At 38.4% G+C, this 22,522-nt stretch overlaps 3 protein-coding genes and 1 non-coding gene across 7 annotated transcripts; 3 read left to right on the top strand and 1 right to left on the bottom strand.

Moving 5' to 3' along the window:
* Window positions 1-3,328: 3,328 nt before the first annotated feature.
* On the top strand, window positions 3,329-8,077 carry LOC111442689 (beta-(1,2)-xylosyltransferase). 2 transcript variants are annotated; one of them, XR_002710355.1, is made up of 4 exons: window positions 3,329-4,244; window positions 4,846-4,995; window positions 6,092-7,015; window positions 7,647-8,077. XR_002710355.1 is itself a non-coding variant. In XM_023080160.1 (3 exons), the coding sequence occupies exons 1-3, from the start codon at window positions 3,594-3,596 to the stop codon at window positions 6,809-6,811; spliced, it is 1,521 nt and encodes a 506-aa protein (XP_022935928.1). In that variant the 5' UTR covers window positions 3,329-3,593; the 3' UTR covers window positions 6,812-7,176. The 2 variants fall into 2 exon arrangements, 1 of the variants encoding a protein (XP_022935928.1); XM_023080160.1 differs by lacking the exon at window positions 7,647-8,077 and having other exon boundaries at window positions 6,092-7,176.
* A 906-nt stretch (window positions 8,078-8,983) lies between these two features.
* On the bottom strand, window positions 8,984-9,057 carry TRNAI-UAU. The gene has a single exon. It is a non-coding gene; the product is annotated as a tRNA-Ile (tRNA).
* Window positions 9,058-9,700: 643 nt separating this feature from the next.
* On the top strand, window positions 9,701-13,719 carry LOC111442691. Its single transcript, XM_023080165.1, has 4 exons — window positions 9,701-10,085; window positions 11,801-11,929; window positions 12,925-13,109; window positions 13,197-13,719. The coding sequence occupies exons 1-4, from the start codon at window positions 9,885-9,887 to the stop codon at window positions 13,534-13,536; spliced, it is 855 nt and encodes a 284-aa protein (XP_022935933.1). The 5' UTR covers window positions 9,701-9,884; the 3' UTR covers window positions 13,537-13,719.
* A 5,415-nt stretch (window positions 13,720-19,134) lies between these two features.
* On the top strand, window positions 19,135-21,769 carry LOC111442690. 3 transcript variants are annotated; one of them, XM_023080164.1, is made up of 2 exons: window positions 19,135-19,408; window positions 20,172-21,769. In XM_023080164.1, exon 2 carries the CDS (start codon window positions 20,192-20,194, stop codon window positions 21,473-21,475), a length of 1,284 nt encoding a protein of 427 aa, XP_022935932.1. In that variant the 5' UTR covers window positions 19,135-19,408; window positions 20,172-20,191; the 3' UTR covers window positions 21,476-21,769. The 3 variants fall into 3 exon arrangements, with proteins under 3 accessions (XP_022935932.1, XP_022935931.1, XP_022935929.1); XM_023080163.1 differs by having other exon boundaries at window positions 19,135-19,417; XM_023080161.1 differs by lacking the exon at window positions 19,135-19,408 and adding an exon at window positions 19,424-19,663.
* The last annotated feature ends 753 nt before the right edge of the window (window positions 21,770-22,522 follow it).

The raw sequence follows: 22,522 nt of genomic DNA, 5'->3' as shown, positions 1-22,522 counted from the left end.
CACCGGACGGTGCGAGACACTAGTCGAAATAAGGCTAGATCCTTTCTTTAACAGAGAAAATGGTATTAGAACCAATCACCTAGCAGTGGGCTTGTGTTGTTACAAATGGTATCAGAGCCAATCACCGGACGGTGCGAGACACTAGTCGAAATAAGGCTAGATCCTTTCTTTAACAGAGAAAATGGTATTAGAACCAATCACCTAGCAGTGGGCTTGTGTTGTTACAAATGGTATCAGAGCCAATTACCGGACGGTGCGAGACACTAGTCGAAATAAGGCTAGATCCTTTCTTTAACAGAGAAAATGGTATTAGAACCAATCACCTAGCAGTGGGCTTGTGTTGTTACAAATGGTATCAGAGCCAATCACCGGACGGTGCGAGACACTGGTCGAAATAAGGCTAGATCCTTTCTTTAACCGAGAAAATTCAAAGAAGATAATATCTATTAGCGGTGAGTTTGAGTCATTACATCCTTAATTTTAAGGCTATGTCATCCTAAGGTGTTGCTAAACGGAACGATCTTATCAATGTCCATGAATGATTAATCATAGATCGAACGGCCAAACCGAATATATATATATATATATTTTTTTTTTAATTTTAACATAAAAAAATAAAGTTGAAAGAACAAATTTGAATTTTTATTTTTATTAATTTCCCTTTAATTTTGGTCCTCCCATTTTATGCTTGTGGACCAAACCAATAATTGATGTTCCCCAACTTTCCTTGGAAAAAGTGGCCAATGGGTATAAATTCAAAGTGGAAAAAAAAATGGTTATTATTAATTTTTATTAATTTTTTCCTTTTTATTTTAAATTCCTATATATATATATATATAGGTAATGTTTAATTATTAAATACGAGCATATGTTACATCGATTACATAAAGTAGGGGTGTATACAGGTTGAGTTGACTCAAGTTGAATTTTTTTTTAGACCAATTCAAAATTTCGAATTAGTTGGATTGGTGACCCGAGTAACTCAAAAACCTCAACCCTCTGTTATTGGATCGAGTTGTAATATTGTTTTATTTAAAATAAAAATGTTACTGATGTACCATACATGTTACATTAATAATTAAAATCTCATAAAATTCAAATATCAAATATTTACGGGTTATAATACATCACTAACATGAGTTACAAATGTTAAACGTTCTTAATCTTTTTTAAATTAGGGTAAGGGGTTGGGTTGACCCGACCAAAAAAATGTCAACCCCAAACGAATTGACATTTCGATCTTCTAAATATTCAATCCAGTCCAAACTGAAAAAATAATAATAATAATAATAATTCAACCTAACCTTTTATGGTTTGAGTTAGTAATCTGGATTGGTTGGATTACTAGATTATATGAACATCATTAAGAAGGTATGGTTTCGAACACAGATATTTATAGATCGTAAATAAAATAAATATAATTTTAATGAAAAAATTAATACGCTAGGAGACCGTAATTAACTAACCTCTTATCTATTCTCCTCTCGATATTAAACTTTATCCTGTTGTCAAATTGTCAAATCTAGACTTTTACTCTGAGCAATAAATACGTCATTTAATATAGTTTTGTATGGTTCCTACCATGACCTAAAATATAATTTGAACCATTTATATTTTTCATTATTTTTTTTAGTAATAAGACTATTATTTAATTATTTAATTATTTTAATAAATCAAATGATTTAATTTTATGAAAACGACAAGTAGTGGGTTTGAGCTGTTACAAATGGTATCAGAACTGGTCATCGAGTGGTGTGCTAGCGAGGACGCTAGGTGTCACAATCATACTTGTCCAAAGGCGTGTTGTTTATGGCCGCATGTTGGATGTCTCAATTATGCTTGTCAAATACGTGTTGTCTATGGTCACATGCATGTTTCAATTTAGACAGTCATTTACTATTTTATGTTGTGTCAATACAAGCGTGTAGGACTGTTCACCAAAATCATGTCTACCCCCCAATGTTAAAATACCCCAAAATGTACTAAGGGGATGCGAAGCTCATATGCTATTTAAGTCGTGATGTTGCTTTCTTCAATTCTTTCAAATCGTTTTTAAATGTATTTTCTCGCTTACATGACTTGAGACCCGAGCATACGTCGACGTTGTCCACGACGTCTTAATTTCTCACCACTGGCTTGTTTATTAGGTTAAAACAAGTGTCGTACAATCGCTGTCTCGCTGTTGTAAGAGTGCAACTGTGACACCCGACTCCCAAAAGGGATGGATTGTGAGATCCCACATTTGTTGGAGAGATTAACGAAACATTTCTCATAAGTGTGTCAAAACCTCTCCCTAGTAAACACGTTTTAAAATCGTAAGACTAACGACGATACTTAACCGACCGTAACGAACAATATTTATTAGCAGTGAGCTTCAGCTGTTTTTGTCCCGTATTTATTTCCTAGAAAATACTCATTGTCACCTTATTTCTTCCGAATAATAAATTATTAACGAAAAAACTCATTTTCTTTTCAATCTACCTTAATATTCCATATTGATATAAATATTTTTCAAAAAAGGAAAAAAAAAGGTTGGAGCCAATTAAAAAAATAAAAAATAAATAAATCCCTTTTTCTTCAATGGAGTCTATATTATTTTAATTTTATTTTTTATTTTTTTTGTTATTATCATTTCATTTCATTACAATTATCCCTAATTTTTAAAATTTATTAAAATATAACTATTTATTTTATTTTATTTAAAATTTAAACACATGCTGACGTGGAAAATAGAGTGGCTCTACCAGCAAAAACTCATCTACAATATACCTCGTAGTTGGGTGTACCTTCATTAGGCGTCAAATGTGATGATGTACCTAATCGTTTAAATCAGATCTCTATTTTGGTACAATGGGAAAGAGTTTACCATAGTCAGTGCACTGAGATTTGTGGAACTAATCATGCCTTTACATGTGTGCTCGGAAACATAGGCCAATTGCTAAATTCACTCTGGCTCAGCCGCACCACCCTAGGTGCGAGCCACGTGAGAAGCAAGCTATTACAGCTAGTCAGCTATTTATGTTTCTAGTATATAATAATTTTTTTAAAAAAAATCTAAAAATTACTTTTTATATTTTTAAAATTGTCTAAAATACCAAGAAATTTGTGGAAATTAAAATGTAATCATTTTTTTTAAAATATACCAAAAATAAAATCCTCATAAAATATACTAACCCTTGTAATGTTTTTATTTTTTTTCCAAAATAAATAAATAATATCCATTTTTCCAAAGAATATATTTATCATTTAATAAATAATTATAATTTCAAAACTAAAAAATATCTTCTTCTTCTTCTTCTTGTTGTTCTTCTTCTTCACTGTTAGAGAGAGAGAGAGTTTTAGAGAGAGAAAAGCTTGGAAAGGTAAAACCAATCTTCTTCTTCTCTCTCTCTTGTCTCTTTCAGAAAGAGATGAACAATTCTATCTCTCTCTGAGAATCCATGGAAAAAAAATGCTCACACGCAGAGATTGAGTGAAACCCAAGCCATGGGAATGGATTTCAGAAGCTTTTGAAAGCATACAGAAATCATTGTTGCTTCATTTGATTCTCTCTCTCTCTCTCTCTCTCTTGATCTTTTTCAGCCATTTCCGCCATGAACGGCAAAACCCAAGCTCTGTTACTGAAGATCCTCTTCCTTCTCTTCGCCTTCAACACCCTAACTCTCTGCATTTACTTCACTGCCCATTACAAAACATCCTCGTCTAGTTCCTCTCACCGGAAACCCACATCGGAAAACCGCTTCCCCTTCCCGGAAAACCGACGTTCTTCCAAGCCCTGGCCCATTTTGCCTTCTTATCTTCCTTGGTCTCACTCATCCACTGTCCCTCTGCGTTCCTGTGAGGCTTATTTCGGCAATGGCTTCAACCGCCGTGTAGATCTTTTAAAACCTAACCTCGCCGGGAAACTCGCCGGATGGTTCCGATGCTGGTATAGCGAGACTCTGGCGAGTTCGATATGCGAGGGAGCGAGAGTCCGAATGTGGCCGGAGAGGATTTCCATGTCCCGAGGAGGCGAGAGGATTGAAGAAGTGATCGGAAGGAAGGAAGAGACGGAGTTGCCCAAATTTCGGAACGGCGCTTTTGAACTAGACGGCGGCGATACCGTCGCGAGCAAGGAGAGGGTTCTAGCGGATGAGAAATTTCTTAATGGATTCGTTCCGGCAGGGGAGATTCAGAGCCACACCATGCGCGCATTGTTTGGATCATTCCGAGTTGTTTCTGGGAATGATTTCGATTGCCAAGAGGTAGATTATAACTGTTCATCACTCATTTAGAGCTCTTGTTCTTCCATTTCTATATCCATCCATGTTTGAACAAAAACTTTTATGGGATTCTGTGAATTGGGATCTCTTAAACTGACCTCATAATCAACTCATCTTTGTTTTTTTGGGCTTTGGAGCTTCTGTTCTTCCATTTCTGCACTGTTTTTCATTGAAACTGATGAAGATGAAGGCCCCATTCTTAGTTTAGAGTATTAGTTTATGATTCTCCATGATTGAACAACAAGTTTTATGGGTTTCTGTGATTGAGATTTCTTATATTGACTTCAGAATCAAGATTTAGAGCTTTTGTTCTTCCATTTCTTCATGTTTGATTCAAGAATATTAAATTTTATGGGTTTTTGTGATTCTGGGAAGGTGGAATTAATTAGTATTTCCACAGCACATGGTTAATGAATCTAATAGAAAGTTCTTAGTATTATAGTAACTGCAGCAAACATTTTGGCTGGACTCTGTCTTTATTGATATCTAATCTGGACTGCCATTAATAGTATATAATATGCTTTGAATAATCAGTTTAAGTAATCTAAGTGAACATTGTTCTCCTTTTTCTCTCCATTTACAGTGGATTGAGGAGCCTGTGCTTCTGGTGACGAGGTTTGAGTATGCAAATCTTTTTCACACTATTACGGATTGGTATAGTGCTTATGTGAGTTCGAGAGTCGTCGGATTGCCTAATCGACCTCATCTCGTCTTTGTCGACGGGCATTGTAAGGTACGTGTGTCGGGATTGCTTAGCTTTTTTTCATGTCTTTTTGAATGGAGGCTGCTGTTTATGTCTGGTTTATTGAGGAGAATATGTTTGTAGAGTAGGAAACTGAGAAAGAGTTGATTGAGGCTAGAGATGTTGTAATAGCTCAAGCTCAGTGCTAGTAGATATTGTCCTTTTTGGGCTTTTTCTTTCGGGTTTTCCCTTTAAGGCTTTAAAACATGTCTCCCAGGGAGAGGGGAACGAGTGCTAGCGAGGACGCTGGACCCTGAAAGGGGGTGGATTGTGAGATCCCACATTAGTTGGAAAGGAGACTTCCCTTTAAGGCTAGGGAGAGGTTCCCACATCGATTGGAGAGGGGATCGAGTGCTAGCGAAGACACTGGGCCTCGAAGCGGGGGTGGATTGTGAGATCCCACATTGGTTGGAGAGGGGACTTCCACTTAAGGATTTAAAACACATCTACTACATCTGTTAGGCAGAAGTTCCCATATGGATTGGAGAGAGGAACGAGTGCTAGTGAGGACGTTGGATCCCGAAGGGGGTGGATTGTGAGACCCCATATCGATTGGAGAGGGGAATGAGTGCTAGCGAGGACGCTCGGCCCCAAAGGGGTGTGGATTATGAGATCCCACATCAGTTGGAGAGGGGAATGAGTGCTAGTGAGGACGCTGGGCCCTGAAAGGGGGTGGATTGTGAGATCTCACGTCATTTGGAGAGGGGAACGAGTGCCAGCGAGGACACTGGCCCCGAAAGGGGGTGGATTGTGTGATCCCATGTCAGTTGGAGAGGGGAACGAGTGTTAGCGAGGACGCTGGGCTCTGAAAGGGGGTGGATTGTGAGATCCCACGTCAGTTGGAAAGGGGAACAAAGCAGGATGTTGAAACCTCTCCTAGTAGACGCGTTTTAAAGCCTTGAGGGGAAGCCCGGAAGGGAAAGCCCAAAAAAGACAATATTTGCTAGCGGTGAGCTTGGACTATTACGTACAAACTCCTTTCCAATATGTTTGAATTAGCTGTGTTCCTTTGTTTTGTGTATGAGCTGAAAAGGAAAGAATACTAAAACAATGTCATGTTTCGTTGTTTCTTCTTCAATATTTCAAGACACCTTTGGAAGAGACATGGAAGGCATTGTTTTCAAGTCTTAAATACGCGAAAAATTTCAGCGCACCGGTTTGTTTTCGCCACGTGATCTTCTCACCTCTCGGGTACGAAACTGCGCTATTCAAGGGTCTAACCGAGGGGATCAATTGTCATGGAGGTTCTTCTCATGAGCTATGGCTAAAACCTGATGTCCAGAAAACTGCTAGATTATCTGAGTTTGGTGAAATGGTTAGAGCAGCTTTTGGTTTCCCAGTCGACAGACAAGTCGAAAGACCGCCCTCAATCCACAACGTTCTCTTTGTGCGTCGTGAGGATTATTTAGCGCATCCTCGACACGGTGGTCGAGTTGAATCCAGACTTACTAATGAACAAGAAATCTTTGATTCTTTGCAGAACTGGGCATCAAATCACAGGGAGTGTAAAGTAAACTTAGTGAACGGGTTATTTGCGCATATGTCGATGAAAGAACAACTCCGAGCCATCCAAGATGCGTCGGTCATTATCGGAGCACACGGTGCAGGCCTTACTCACATAATATCTGCCTTACCAAAAACTGTCATCTTGGAAATCATCAGTAGTTTGTTTAGAAGGCCTCATTTTGCATTGATTGCTCAATGGAAAGGCTTGGAATACCATGCCATTAATCTCTCGGGATCACACGCTGACCCGAACGTCGTTATCGAGCACCTTTTGCGCATCATGACGAGCCTCGGTTGCTAACTTTTTTGCAGTTTCTCACATTAATCTCTCTTAACTAGGAGAGGGAACACCAGCCCTCTGTATCTACTTACACACTTGGCTGGATGCTCCCATTTTGACAAGCTTTGAGTTTGAAGATACTAACTTGCCATGGACATGGCTTGAAGTAAGGGCTTACCGACCGAGCTCGACGACGATGGAAACTCGGGATATCTAAGCTACATGGTATGTACTCTCTCTAGTTCTTGAATTCCATTTTTAAAGTTCATTACACAGAAGGTATCAATTAGAAGCATTCTTTGAATAGTGAAGACATCCCTGAATTCATTGCTTGTTTCTTGCTGCTCTGTATCTTTCATGTTCAAAATCATGTTTCAACTCGTGCTTACCTTGAATTATACGGTAACGTCATGATTTCTAGAACATGACTAGACCGTCACCACATGCATGCTATTAAAGATTTTCGAAACTTAGTCGTGTAGAATCTCCATAGTTAACACTGTCCACTACGTAGAATGCCTTTGCTCTTGCAAAAGATACGTTTGAAAAAAGTTTGCGATGGTCGGAGAATATGCATAAGTAATAATGACTTGGACTAATATGACTGTAGTGGGACTTAAAACGTTTTTGGATTCCATGGGATGTGCATCATTTTTATACACATGGTTTAATGTACATTGCTTCAACAACTATCACCCACGATGTAGTTGATGGCGACTAGTCACCCATGACTTCGTGCAACATATTTTGGTGAGACAATGACAATTGTAGTATGCATTGTCTCATTTGGACCAGGGTGTCTAGCCCGATCTATGTTGAAGGTAGCCTTCGAACGGCTATCCTTGAACTTATACAGGAACAGAAGAGGTCTGTGTTTGTTTGGTTCTTTCTCCAAGAAGGAAAATCCACTGAACTTTCCTTCTCTAATTGGGCAACAACATTGAGTGGAAGACGATTAGGATCTCTCGTGCGACAACTGTTGGAACAAACTCAGAATCCAAGAGGTACCTAAAGAAAAAGGAAACTCGCCACTGTTTCAGTTGACGAGAAGGAAACGACTTTCACCGGGAGTACACGACGATCAAACAATTGTGAAGGCTAGCAATAAGGCGGGATCGAGGATCGTCAAAGGAAAATGACTACAAGAGTTGCTTATTGCAACAAGGGAACAAAACGCGAGACATGAGGGAAAGAGATCGAGGGAGCTAAGGAAGGTTTGTCACCCATTAGTTCGACCAGCCTAACAAGCCTAATCAACTTTAATACGACAAATAAGGATTTAACAGATGAACAATTTCGAGCAAAAACTATAATCAACTCGTGCCCTAAAACTTATGATATTACATCTACCCAGGAATATACGACTATGAGATATTTCACGTGTCATGTTACTATAAATGTGTTTTTGAGTAGGGATTCAATTAAAAGAGATTCGGTACACGAAACACGAGAGATTAGGGCATACTTTTTAAGAACGGAACGAGGAATGATACGTGGATGGCTTAGAAAAGAAGTAAAAGATGCTAAAGGAGAAAGAGAGAAGAGAAGGCATCTCATTCCCATATTGCCATTTGCTTGGGTGAAAGAAAAGGATTGCATGAGAGAGAGAATGAACCATAAGAGGAACCACTCCCAAGGAGACACTAATTTTATATTATCACTTTCTCTCTCTAGGTGACCTCTCTCTCTAGGTTATTGGACCCTGATGTGACTAATATTGACCCAGACAAAATAATAATAATAATATTCTAATAGATACCGTTAATACTCTGTTTAAAAAAATATTTATTTATAATAATTTTTTTACGATCATACTTAGAAGTAAAAAGAGAGATAATTTATACCTCGCTCGCATTTGGTAGGAACAAATTATAATATTATAATATATATATATATAGTAGGAGTCTTTCTTAGTGTAATACTTGAAACAGCCCTTAAAACGTTCGTGAGCTTAGCTACTAAAGTTGCAAAATTGAAAGGTCTGAAGGACTAAGCTTTACCCGATATGCAACTCGGTTTTCTGCTCGAACGACCCTAACGTACGAAAAAGAAAGAAGAAAGGCAAACCCCTGACTATAAAGCTTCTTGTGAGGAATCTCCCGTTACACTAGCCTTAAACTAATGGTGTGTATATATATATATATAATTTTTGTTAAATAATAAATAATTAATAATTCAAATAACTATAAAAATTGGTTCTAGCGGGGCTTGAACCCACGACCTTCGGCTCATAAGACCAATGCTCTAACCAACTGAGCTACAGAACCACCAATATTTTAATTAAATTAATATTTAAATCAAAATAATATATTTATAAAATTATATTTATAAATCTTTAAAAAATAAAAAAACTAAATTGTTGAATTATATTTTTTTTATTTAATACATTTTTTTAAAAAATTACTTAATTTTATGAAAAATATATCAAAGAGCTACAAAACTTAGGATATTTTATTTAAATCAAAATTTAAATGAAAATAACGTAATAATTATAAATTTATAAATAATAGGGATGGAGAGCTCTTCTTTTTATCTCCGAACAACTATACTTTAAAATTAAATCTCCGCTTACGTTTATTTTATTAACAAAAATAAAAATACATTAAAATAATTAAAAAAAATATCGATATCAACATCTATATCGGTAAAAATGTCAAAATATTATGTATCAATAGTAAGGACGATGTTACATTAATTTATGTAAACGTCAATATAAATATTGATAAAATATCGGTGTTAATTAAATATTTATGAAAATATAACTTAAAATAGAAATAAAAAAATATGTAAAAATAGGGATGAAAATGTCGACCCAATTAAATATATTGAAATTTATTTATTTATTTTTGTAAAAAGACTTAGATACCCTCGTCTATGCATCAAAATTTCAATCCCATTTCTCGTCGGAGCCTTCAAAGCTCTTGGCGGCTGATTCAAAATTGGAGCTTAGATTCCTCAATCTCACTCCTCGTAAGTTACAATCTCGAAATTCAAAGCCTAATTCGTCCTTCTTTCTTCTGATTATCTGTTCTTACTCACGACGCTGAATATTAACTCAAGAATCGAAGTCTCTGAACAATCGGAGTGTTCCGTAATGAGTTTCTCGATGATGAGTTCTTCAGGATGTGAAATTTTGGTGCGAAATTCTCACCAGAAGACTGTGAAGTGCCAATTGTTCCATGAAAGAGAGAAGAAGATGGTGCTCAAATTCTCCAAGTCTTGGATTAACCCTACGAGAGCTCTGCTTAGCAGGCATGAAGCAATTGAGTTTGAAGAGAGGACAAGTCCCATCGAGGTGCTTTCAAATTCTAGCAACTTTTTGGATCTTGCATTCGTTTCTTATGAAAATTCATGGTTATTTTGATTTACATTTGATTTGATGATATCTGAACGTCGAGATCCATGGAATTCAGAAGAAACTACTGTAATTGTCTGTTGATTTCTCCATTTTTTTTTTTAATTTTTTGGTTCTGCAGTTCAATTGGAGGTTTTAGATTTTGAGTGATCTCAGTTAAAAGCTAAGAGATCATGATCAAATTGGTTCTTTCCACCAATGTGTCTTTACCTGTTTTGCTTGTTCCTTGAAGAAAGGAAATCAAATAGTTTTCAAGGATATGTGGGTGTTGGAGGTTGGGGGATTCAAACATATGAGGTATTGGGTCAAGAAGATATGTTTTAACTAGTTGTGTTATGCTTAGACCTATTGATCTAGTTGTACTTAACGCTTCAAAATTTTGATGACTCGATCTCCCCGTCTTGGGTGAATGAGAGGATACATCTCGGTCACGAGAGATAATAGGGAAATATCATAATTCAACTACTAGGATAAGGAGTTTTAGAATGTATGAGATCTCACATTGGTTGGAGAGGGGAATGAAGCATTCCTTATAAAGGTGTGGAAACCTCTCCCTACTGGCGTTTTAAAACCTTGAGGGGAAGCTCTTGAAGGGAAAGTCCAAGGAGGATAATATTTGTTAGCGGTGGACTTGGGTTGTTACAAATGGTATTAGAACCAGACACCGGACAGTGTGCCAGCGAGGACGCTTGACCCACAAGGGGGTGGATTATGAGATCCCACATAGGTTGGAGAGGGGACAAAGCATTCCTTATAAGGGTGTGGAAACCTCTCCTTAGCGGACGCATTTTAAAACCTTGAAGGGAAACCCCAAAGAGGACAATATCTGTTAGCGGTGAGCTTGGGCTATTACAAATAGTATTAGAGTCAGATACCGGGCAATGTGCCAGCAAGGACGCTTGGCCCTCAAGGGGAGTGGATTGTGAGATCCCACATCGGTTAGAGAGGGGAACGAAGCATTCCTTATAAGGGTGAACCTCTCCCTCGCAAACACGTTTTAAAACCTTGAGGGGTAGCCCTTGAAAGGAAAGTTTAAAGAGGACAATATCTACTAGTGGTGGATCTGAACTGTTACAGAACATGCATGGTCATGTTTTCCTTTTGCTCGAAATGTGTATTTCGCATAGATCAAAGTTATTTGCTCACTACACAAAGAGATTGAATAGTTCTTGTAAGGAGGCCACTGTTTCCTCTTTTCTGTGTGGTGGCGGGCATCAGTTGTGCATCTTGGATATCTCAGTTGTATTCTTATCTGTTATGCTAGTGAGTTTCTCTTTTATGGTCAAAACATCTTGTAATTTTAACCATAAAGTGTCTATTTCATCATGTTGAATTGTAAACTTGAACGGGGAGGAAAATAATGCCCTCTTGTAGTTGAGTTGCTGTTTCTTAGAGATTTGTGTTCGGGTTTACGTTTAAGTGTTCCAATGACAATGACAATGGCTAGATGCCAAGTTTTATGGCTATGTTGAGTGTTTATTGTGGCTGGGTTTGAGCGTTTCAGGTGTTGATATTGCCATTTTCTTTGTGCCCTTCTGTGACTATTTGGCCTCTGGAATTCTCTAACTTGATTTAAACTTGTTCTGATTGAGGTTTTGGACATTGTTTTCCCTTGTCTAAGAGTTCTTTGTTTATTGTCTTCTATTATACTCAAGGTCAGAACAGAGTTAGCAAAATGCTATGAATTGATAAACAGACTAGGTAAAGGAGTTGTTTATCTTGGATCTTCAAGGATGGGACCCGATCATGCTCATTATAAGCAAGCGTTCGAGTTGAGTAGAGAGGTAAGATGTTTCTCCATCTTTTATATTGAAGTTAAGAGAAAAGTTCACGACGATGAACCGATGAACCGATCAGTACCTCGGTTCAAACCTTTCACTCTGAGGTGAATGTTCGAGGAATGGAACATCAAAACTTAGATGCATACATGTTATGTAACAGCCCAAGCTCACCGCTGGGAGATATTGTCCTCTTTGGGCTTTCCTTTCTGAGCTTCCCCTCAAGGTTTTAGAACCAATCCTTAGTGAGAGGTTTCTACGTCCTTATAAGGATTGTTTTCTCCAACCAATGTGAAACATTCCTTATAAGGGTGTGGAAACCGCTCACTAGCAGAAACATTCCTTATAAGGGTGTGGAAACCGCTCACTGGCAAACGCGTTTTAAAACTGTGAGGCTGACGGCGATATGTAACGGGCCAAAACGGACAATGTCTGCTAGCGGTGACTTGAGCTATTACAAATGATATCAGAGTCTGACACCGGGCAGTGTGCCAGCAAGGACTTTAGGTCCCCAAGGGGGATGGATTGTGAGATCGCACATTGGTTGGAGATGGGAACAAAACATTCCTTATAAAGGTTTGGAAACCTCTCAGTAGCAGATGCGTTTTAAAACCGTGAGGCTGCCTGCGATACGTAACGGGCCAAAGCGGACAATATCTGCTAGTGGTAGGCTTGGGCTGTTACAAATGGTATCAAAGCCAGATACCAGGCGGTGTGCCAGCGAGGACATTGGACCCTTAAGGGGGTGGATTGTGAGATTTCACATCGGTTGGAGAGGGGAACGAAACATTCCTTATAAAAGTGTTGAAACCTCTCCCAGTAGACGCGTTTTAAAATCTTGAGGGGAAGCCCAGAAGGGAAAGCCCAAAGAAGACAATATCTACTGGTGATGGACTTGGGCTGTTACATGTTAGGAACGAAGGAAAAAAAAAAAAAAACAGATAGAGTTAATGCATAATCATCAACTTTACGAGTCTACCTTTTCAATCCCTGTAATGCAGATTTCAGAACTATTGGATTGCACGACTTGGTCAGGTGTCGGTCCGGGTCTTATGGACGCGGTTACGAAAGGTGCTATGCAGGCAGGAAATCCTGTAGGAGGATTCAAAATCGGTAGAGAATCTGGTGAATGGACATCCTCAAAGTTTCATCCATACTTACCTACAGAGACTTATTTTACTTGCAGGTGATATAGACATAGATCCTATAAGTTATCTGGTAGTACATAGCAAACACTGCACCCTCCCTGCTTGAACTACTCTATATAATGCAGGTTTTTCTCTGCAAGAAAACACGGTCTCGTCGACGCTGCAGTTAGAAGCTGTAGTTCTGATCGGACTGCTTTCGTTACACTCCCCGGCGGCATTGGTACTTTCGACGAGGTGTTTGAGATTCTAGCTTTGATTCAGCTCAGGAGAATAGGGTCAGAACTTCCAGTTCCCTTCCTGTTGATGAACTACGACTCTTTCTACTCGAAACTACTCGAGTTTTTCGATGATTGCGAAAACTGGGGTACCTTGGGGAAGGGCGAGGTCGACTCGCTTTGGAAGGTCTGTGACAATAACGCCGAGGCCGTGGCGTACTTGACCAACTTTTACAATGTGTCTTCATGACAGAGTGAAGAATGAAGCTCAATTGGGAAGCACACATTCTACTACAAACAGTATGCCTCTCTTCTCCTTAACCCTTTTATTCTTCCAATGAACCATTTCAAGTTAAGAGGGCTCATAGGCAATGGACATTCCTTGTTTGTATCGTTGTAATAAATCGAAACGAGCACGTATACATGTCTTAACCGTAACATCTTTTCACGGTCGAGATATTTTTTAAACTCAACCCAATTGTTCGAGTTGTAAATTTTTTCAACCAAACCATAATTTTTAGTTGGGTTAGGTTGGTTCGAGTCCTTTATTCAAATTTTTGTTTTTTATAAAGATAAAAAGATTTGTTTATAAAATATGTTTATTTATTTTCAAATATTTAATTAACAAAGTCAATTTTAATATATATTTTAAAAAATTACCTTCTAAATCGTTAACCGCATCAGAATTAAAGTACATATATAATTATATCCTAATATATATATATATTAAAATTAACCATAAATTTGATTCAAGAACTAATTCAATCCCAAATAAGTTCATAATCCGTCCCAAAATCGGGTTATGTTGGGTTGATCGAATTTTCAAGTCATCGGGTTTTTTGAACACTTTTGATTCGTTTCGTTAAAAAAAATGATTCTAAATATGTTAAATTACCATAAGAACTCCGAGAAAAGAGGGAAATCTTTAAATTTAAAGGCAATTTTGTAATTTCAGCTTTTTTTCAAGTTTTATTATTATTAATATTATTTTACTAATCACCTAAAAAAACAATTATTAACAAACACAATATATAGTGGGCTTACCTAACCATATGAACAAATATAATATATGATCACCACCCATGTTTAGTTTTCATCAATTATTTCATACAATCATATAATATATACTTTAAATGGAAATAAAAACTATAGAGTAAAAAAATATGAAAGATAAAATTCAAACCAAAATGATGGCTTCTTCAATTTCAAAGTAATTGAGACTTTATTGCATTTTATCTTATTCTTATTATATATATTTAACAATATGGGGTTAGGTGAATAAGTTCTTAATAATGGTGAATATGTAATAGAAAATTAATTTTTTTAAAAATAAAAAATAAAAAGTCAAATTTAATGGCATGGTAATGATTTATTGGTAATTCCCACCCAATAATTTTCAAAATTTCAAAAAAGTCCCTAAGTTTTGTTCACATTTTCTTCCCGCCACGCCCAAAAGCTAACACGTTAGATCCGTTATCCATCTCGACCACCTATGTTTTAGGTTAAAATATCATTTTCGTCTTGTTATTTTGAATTTTGTTCTATGATAAGCATAAAAAATGTTGAATTTTGCAAATCTAGAGGTCGTTCTACTGTCGCAAACTCTTACAAATGAAAGCTAATTTTACGATTGATTCCAACTAAGAATGGGTTAGAAGGGTGAGTAACTCTTAGATCGAACTTGGAATCTATGATGGTCACTCTTAGATCATAACTAATCCAATGAATCGATTTTAACATTAAACGTAAATCAAAGTCGGAAAGAAACATAATAGTCAGAGGGTTTCAAACATAAGGTTTTTGTATTCCACCGTGATTTTAAATTTGAATATTACAGACAAAAAAAAGTTAATTCAAACCTAGTGGAGCAACTACAAACCACCAATAAAAGCTATTAAGTACAAATAGAATAAAATAATGAATGACATAAATAGTCTTAAATGGTTGTTAACTACCAAAGACAAAAAGTCTCGTTCGAGTTCATGCAAATGATCAGTTGTTGGATTTGTATCACTATACTTTTAATAAATCTGAAATTGATACCCATGTCTAAGATTTAGAATCCAAATTTGATACCTGATGTCCCCGACATTCCCCTACCTCACTTACGACATAGTCACATTACCTATCTTCACTTTTATTGAAAAACTATCCCCACAAACCAACACAAATTATTGTAAACCACGCTTAACCTTGAAGTTCCTATAATTGAGCCACCGAAAAAAAAAATGCACCTTCTTAGTTGTGATGTCCCGCATTGGTTGGGGAGGAGAACAAAACACCCTTTATAAGGGTGTGGAATCCTTCCCCTAGCAGACGCGTTTTAAAGCCTTGAGGGGAAGCCCGAAAGAGAAAGCTCAAAGAGGACAATATCTGCTAGGGGTGGATTTGGGTCGTTACAAATGGTATCAGAGCCAGACACCAGACGATGTGTCAACCTTCTTGCTATTCTCCGAAGGGGGTAGACACAAGACGGTGTGCCAGTAAGGATGCTGGGCCCTAAAAGGGGTAGATTTGGTGGTGGTCCCACATCGATTGGAAAAAGGAACAAGTGCCAGCGAGAACATTGGGCCCTGAAGGGGGGTGGATTGTGATGTCCCCCATTGGTTGGGAAAGAGAACAAAACACTCTTTACAAGGGTGTGGAAACCTTCCCTTAGCAAACGCCTTTTAAAGCCTTGAAGGGAAGCCCGAAAGGAAAAACCTAAAGAGGACAATATCTACTAGCGGTGGATCTGGATCGTTACATTAGTATAGGTAGTGATTTTCAATTCTGTAAAGTTTTTCTTTGTCATTCTATTTTTGCTCTCATTCAGATGTAGTCTCAGTTCATCCATGTATCAGATTATTGACAAAAATATATATATATATATATATATATATATGCGAACAAAACAATAAATTATGTCACGACAAGATATTTGATAATAGGTTAAAAGGGGAAAAAGGAGAAAAGAAAAAGCAAGAAAAAACTTGTCTCATTATAAAAATTAGAAAATAAATAAAAGAAAAAAATTGAACCAAAATAGTCATAATCTATCAAGATCACCTAAGAAATGATGAGAAAAGGGGAAAAAAGGGCTTTGTTTGGTGGCCCTATTTTATGGCCATTTATTTGAATTTAGTGACCCTACCATCACTATTATGGGTACTCAATTCATTGTTTTCCCACCCATTTTGGGTTTTGGGTATGCCACTTTACCTCTATTTTCAAAATTAAAATAGGTCACTATGTTCGTAGTTGACGTAGTTGACAACGTTCGAGAAAAGGGTTGAATCGAATTCATCGTTTCGTTAAGTAAACATTCTGGGTTTTGGAAACAAGTTCACTGTTTGGGTATGAGATTGAGAAATTCTAGTTATCAATGTTGGTGAGGTGAAGTGAAGTGGCTAGAAGTACTCGTTTCTGGCTCTTTTGTTTTGTGAATTGGGAGAGTCGACAAAAAGATTCGGTTATGACTTTGTAGACCTCGTGTTGTTGTTGTATGCGTGTAGGGTCGTTTTCTAATCCCATCTTGGAGGGCTGAGGGGCTTTGCTTTTGGAATAGATGATCGTGTTTTGCTGGGAAATGAAAAATGGAAAGAGTTGGATGGGGTTTCTCTTGCTTTTGCACGATGGGTTATTTGCTCTGCAATGTGGTGTTTGGGTTTTGAGGGCTTTTAGTCACGTAGATAGTCAAATGTGACGTAGATCATCCTTAGAATGACATACTTCTCGTGTTTGAACCAGGGTTTGAAACCAAATTTCTCCCGAGGAGAATAAACAAGGCGATTCAAGTGAGATCCAACTTTCTATTCACTCGTGGGGTCTAGACAATTTTTGGAGGGTCCATTTCGATGCCTCTCTTTTCGAGAATTCATACATTCCTTATGAATGAACAGCTGTCTCGAATATATTTTTTTTGTACTATTTTAAAAATAGTTTTGTTTTTTTTTTCCCTTATTGTAGAGAAATTAGACAAAGATTTTTTTTAAAAAAAACTTCAAAAATAATTTTAAATTTAAAAAAAATAAATGAAAAATACTTTACCAACTTTCAAAATTAATATTAAAAGTCGGGAGATAATCTATGAATTATTGATAAATTGTTTTCGTTCATATGTTGACCACAAGAAATTTTTCAATAAAAGTAAAAGGGTTAATGTTACTTTTATTTTTAAGAGTTAAGCCTATTCGTTCTTGCGTCGTCTATGGCCAAACGACATATTCTCGAGCCTTTGGCCCCAGTTCAAGAAGAAGGTTTTAGAAAATGGGGTAGAGAGATTTCGAGAGAGAGAGTTTTAAAAGCAAAATTTGAGAAATTGAAACGGGTGCTATATGGGAATGTAACCAAAAGGCAACAACAATGGCTTACTGCATATGACTATCAGGTAGGAAGAAGTTGACAACCAGTCATATCCCCCTACTCTATAGTACATTTTGGGGCATTTTAGCCCTTGTTGGTGTAGACACGATTTTGGTGAATGATCATACACCCTTATACTGACCCAATATGGAATGGTAAAGACCTATCTAGGACGAAAGCATGTAAAAAAGGGTTTGGAACGGGCATGCAACCATGGACAACACGTCCTGGACAAGCAAGACTAGGATATCTGTCATGTAACGGCCCAGATCCACCGCTAGCAGATATTGTCCTCTTTGGGCTTTCTCTTTCGGGCTTCCCCTCAAGGCTTTAAAACGCGTCTGCGAGGGGAAGGTTTCCACACCTTTATAAATGATGGTTTGTTCTCCTCCCTAACCATTGTGGGACATCACAATCCACCCTCCTTCAGGGCCCAGCGTCCTTGCTGGTACTCTTTCCTTCCTCCAATCGATGTGGGATCGCCCCCAAATCCATCCCCTTTGGGGCCCAGCGTTCTTACTAGCACACTGCCTCGTGTCTACCTACCTTTGGGGAACAGCAAGAAGGCTGGCACATCGTCCGATGTCTGGCTCTGATATCATTTGTAACAGCCCAGGCTCACCGCTAGCAAATATTGTCCTCTTTCGGCCGACTTTCGCTCAAAAGGCCTCTCGTTAACGGAATTAACCAGACAAATTGCTCCACCAACTAAGAACGGCCATGCACCACCACTCATAGAATCAAGAAAGAGCTCTCAGTCTGTCCATCCTTACTATGTCTGGATCTGGTGACAATATCTGCTAGCAGTGGACTTGGGTTGTTACAAATGGTATTAGAGCTAGACACTGGACGATGTACCAGCCTTCTCGCTGTTCCCCGAAGGTGGGTAGACACGAGACGGTGTGCCAGTAAGGACGCTGGGCCCCAAAGGGGTGGATTTGGGGGCGGTCCCATGTCGATTGGAGGAAGGAAAGAGTACCAAGAGGAGTTTGGGTCCCGAAGGGGGAAGGGGGTGGAAAAACACCATTTATAAGGGGGTGGAAACCTTTCCCTAGCAGACACGTTTTAAAGTCTTGAGGGGAAGCCTGGAAGAGAAAGCCCAAAGAAGACAATATCGACTAGCAGTGGGCCTAGGTTGTTACATGTCATGCGACCATTGACAACACCCCTTGGACATGCATGACCGTAACATCCTCTCCCACTCAATTGGTTGACGTCGAAGAAGTAAGACTAGGACATTCTTTTTTGAAATATTATTAAAAGTTCATGAGTATTTTTATTAATTTAACTATTTAAAAAGAAATAATTAAGGAACATATAAAAAAAAAAGGGTTCTAGAAACAAAATAAGATCATAAAGAACCTTCAAATATCTACAAAAATGAATCTTTGAAATTCGAGTCGTCTCTTTAGAACACTATTTTAGCGCAATTCAAACGAGGTTCGAGAAATTCCTCCACTTATGGGGCCCAAGAAAGAAGCGAAGTGTCACACGGCGGTGAACGACGGCCACCGCCGTCTACGCCCCCCTGAAACCGCGCCATAATCTTCCACTTTGAACTGTAAAAGTCAGCCTTCTTTTAATGGTGGGCAGTGTAACCCCAGTTCTAAACCCACAGTCCACAACAGGGCCTACCCTTGTTAGTTTCAGGACCCCACCTTCAACCCGCACTAACCCTTCTTCCCATTGGTCCAGCCGACGCTAACGCGTGGGGCGGCTACCTTTCTAATTACCCTTAAATATCAGGAGGGTCTCTCGCTCGGTGGCTAATCTAATCAGTAAATTCAGTAACCCTTTCTTTTCGATGAACTTGAATTCTGTTTCTGCTGTACTCGACTTGGGGTTCTTCTAATCTTGCTGTTTTTGTATATAAAACTGTTTTTGAGGGTTTTCTTAGCGAAGTTTCTTCGATTTGTCAACTGGGTTTTGGGAGATCTTCGATTTTGAGCTCCCGATTTGTGGGAAAACTGCTTGGGGTTCGTCAATTAAAGGATTAGAAGCTCAAAGAAACAAACCCAGTTCGAGATTTTGAAGTAATTCTATTTGATCTTGTTGAATTTTGTGGCCCCGATCGGGAACTTTTGTGATGCTTTCACTTTTTGCTTGCTTTTACTGCTTACACTTCCTTGGATTCCAGTTTTTCTTGTTCCTGTTGGCCTTTATGGTTTTGATGTTCTAAGTTTTGTCTGATCCTTAGTTCTCGAGTGTTCATCTTCTGTATCTTGAGAATCGTTGGATATATAAATTGATGTGAGTTGGGGTTTGCGTGTAGGAGTTTGATTTGAAGGTTCCATCACATTATAATGGTTTAATATCTGCTTTCTATGATTCAAATTTTGTTCTAGATTGAATTGTTCTTGTTGCTCATTTAGTTTGGTTGAACTGATACTCACTTTTGGTTTACTGCTCATTACATTTGAGATTTAGATCACAATGTTGTGATTTTCGGTTTCGAGATACGAAACGATCTTCTGTTGAATTTCTGCATAGTTTCTGAACTTGATTTTGTTAGATTTTCAATCAACTTTGTAATATTTTCAGGCTTGTTCTTAAGTCTTATCATGGATTCCCCTCAATCCGTTGTTTCCCCATTGAAGAACTCGCCCATTGCTGAGCCCGAGAGGCAGAAGCCCAATTTCTTCGGTCGGATGTCTGATACTCCATCGAAGGAAGTTGAGGTGAACCGAAAAGAAGTGGTGATGTATAACTCAGAGGAAATTATTGGTACACTCGACGTATGTATTCATCAGGCTAGAGACATTCATAATATCTGCATATACCATAAGCAAGATGTTTATGCTAAGCTTTGTTTAACTAATGATCCTGATGATTCTCTATCCACCAAAATCATAAATGGAGCTGGGAGGAACCCGGTTTTCAATGAGAATCTTTGTTTGAATGTTCGGAGCGTCGATGCTTCCCTTAAATGTGAGATATGGATGTTGAGTAGAGTGAGGAATTATCTGGAAGACCAGTTGTTGGGGTTCGCCGCGGTTCCGTTGACTGAAGTTCTTGTTAACGATGGAAAGTTAGAGAAGGAGTTTTCTCTATCTTCGACCGATTTGTTCCATTCTCCTGCTGGATTTGTTCAACTATCTCTTGCATACAATGGAACCGCGCCTGACGTGATGGCTGTTCCTAAAGCTGCCTTGGAATCGTCTGCAACGTTGAAGGATTCTGAAATATCCGAGTCGCTAGCTAGTGATTTGGATAAGATAGAGTTTCCAGATCCTAAGATAGTAAACGAGGATGAGATGATGGTGTCTGAGTATTTCAGCATCCCGTGCTCTAATCCGGAGTCTGAGGCCTCTGAGAGCCTAGCCACTTCTGGTACCGAAGATCATCTGAGTTCAGAATTAGGCGCGCATAATGTAGAAAGCTTCTCGACAGCTTCTGTTGAGTCTATCCAGCTTCCAAAGCTCGATTCTCCACCTAGCAGCTTGTCAACGAATGGAGTGTCCTCACCTTCCGCACCAACAAGCTCAGAATCATCCGATGTTTCAGAAGCTTCAAAGCCTCGAACTCAGGAACCGATCGAAAAGGATAAGTGTGTGGATGTTAAGAACGGCGAGGCTGATTCGTCTGTTGAGGTACCAAGTGATTCAATCTCAAAGCCTGTTATCTCTGTGAACATTGAGCCAGAACAAAAAGTAGTGCAGCAGGACATTGTTGATATGTATATGAAAAGCATGCAGCAATTTACCGAGTCGTTGGCAAAGATGAAACTTCCTCTGGACGTCGATAATGGACCAACCAGTTCAGAAAATTCAACCTCTGATGAGAAAACACCGTCCTCGAAGAACGGTAATGCACGAGTATTCTATGGAAGCAGGGCTTTCTTCTAAACTGTGGTATCTACATTTCAGGACGAAGACACAAATAACTCTAGAACTATAGGACGAATACTACTATCAGTAGCGGAATGTAATAATGTATCTCTGTAGACTGGTGTTTCCTGTCGTATGTTGGTTTGTCCGGGACGATAGTAAATCATGGCTTCTACACCTTATGAACTCGGTCCTATCATGATCATCGGTGTAAGCATGAATCAATTACTATTCCTCGTTGTAACAATTAATTTTCGAATGCAACTTCTAATTATGTGAAATCAAAATCATATAATTTATATGTTGGTCCCACATTGACATTATGTTTGTTTCAAGGAATGGATTAGATAGACCCGCGCATTGATGGCCCGGTTTCGGTCGATTCAGATCGTGCGGTCCAGAAATTCCAGGTTACTTTTTATTCTTTGTATAACATTTACTGTATCTGATGTGATGAGCAGAGAAACTGAAGTAGCTTTATTTTGGTTCTTTGAAGTTGGAAATCGAAAACTGAGGACTATAGGATTTCCACTAGAAATAAACATGTTTGTATCATTTTACTCTAAATTGGTTTATATAAGCATGCATATTGTCACAACCTATCCGACCACACGAGGGCCTAGACGAGTTCATGATGCGACCGAAGAGGACGGTGCATCATCTAACACACCACACAGAGTGAGCATTGAAGAGAAGTTGAGGCATAAGCAAGACAAGGGCAACAAGTAGACTAGAGTGACACAAATAGGCTGGTTAAAGGGCTAGGTAGGGTTCTAAGCCTTAACCTCGAAAGTTGGGGTTTCAGACGAAATTTAGGCATGCGGTTATGGAGTTAAGTTCATCTATATGAAATATGAATGCTCGCCAAATTTGGTGTCAATCGAACACCGGACGGACACTCCATAACACCGTATGACCGTTCGCCAAAATCATGTCTACACGTAGAGTATTGAAAATGTCTCAAAATGTACTATAGAGGAAGGCATGGTGTCAGCATGTCTCAAAATGTACTATAGAGGAAGGCATGGTGTCAGCTCTCCAATACCCCTGGGCCCTGTAGCCTAA

Source organism: Cucurbita moschata, unplaced genomic scaffold (genome assembly GCF_002738365.1).
Source record: "Cucurbita moschata cultivar Rifu unplaced genomic scaffold, Cmos_1.0 Cmo_Scf00005, whole genome shotgun sequence".
Lineage (NCBI taxonomy): Eukaryota > Viridiplantae > Streptophyta > Magnoliopsida > Cucurbitales > Cucurbitaceae > Cucurbita > Cucurbita moschata.
This window is presented reverse-complemented; position numbering and strand designations above follow the sequence as displayed.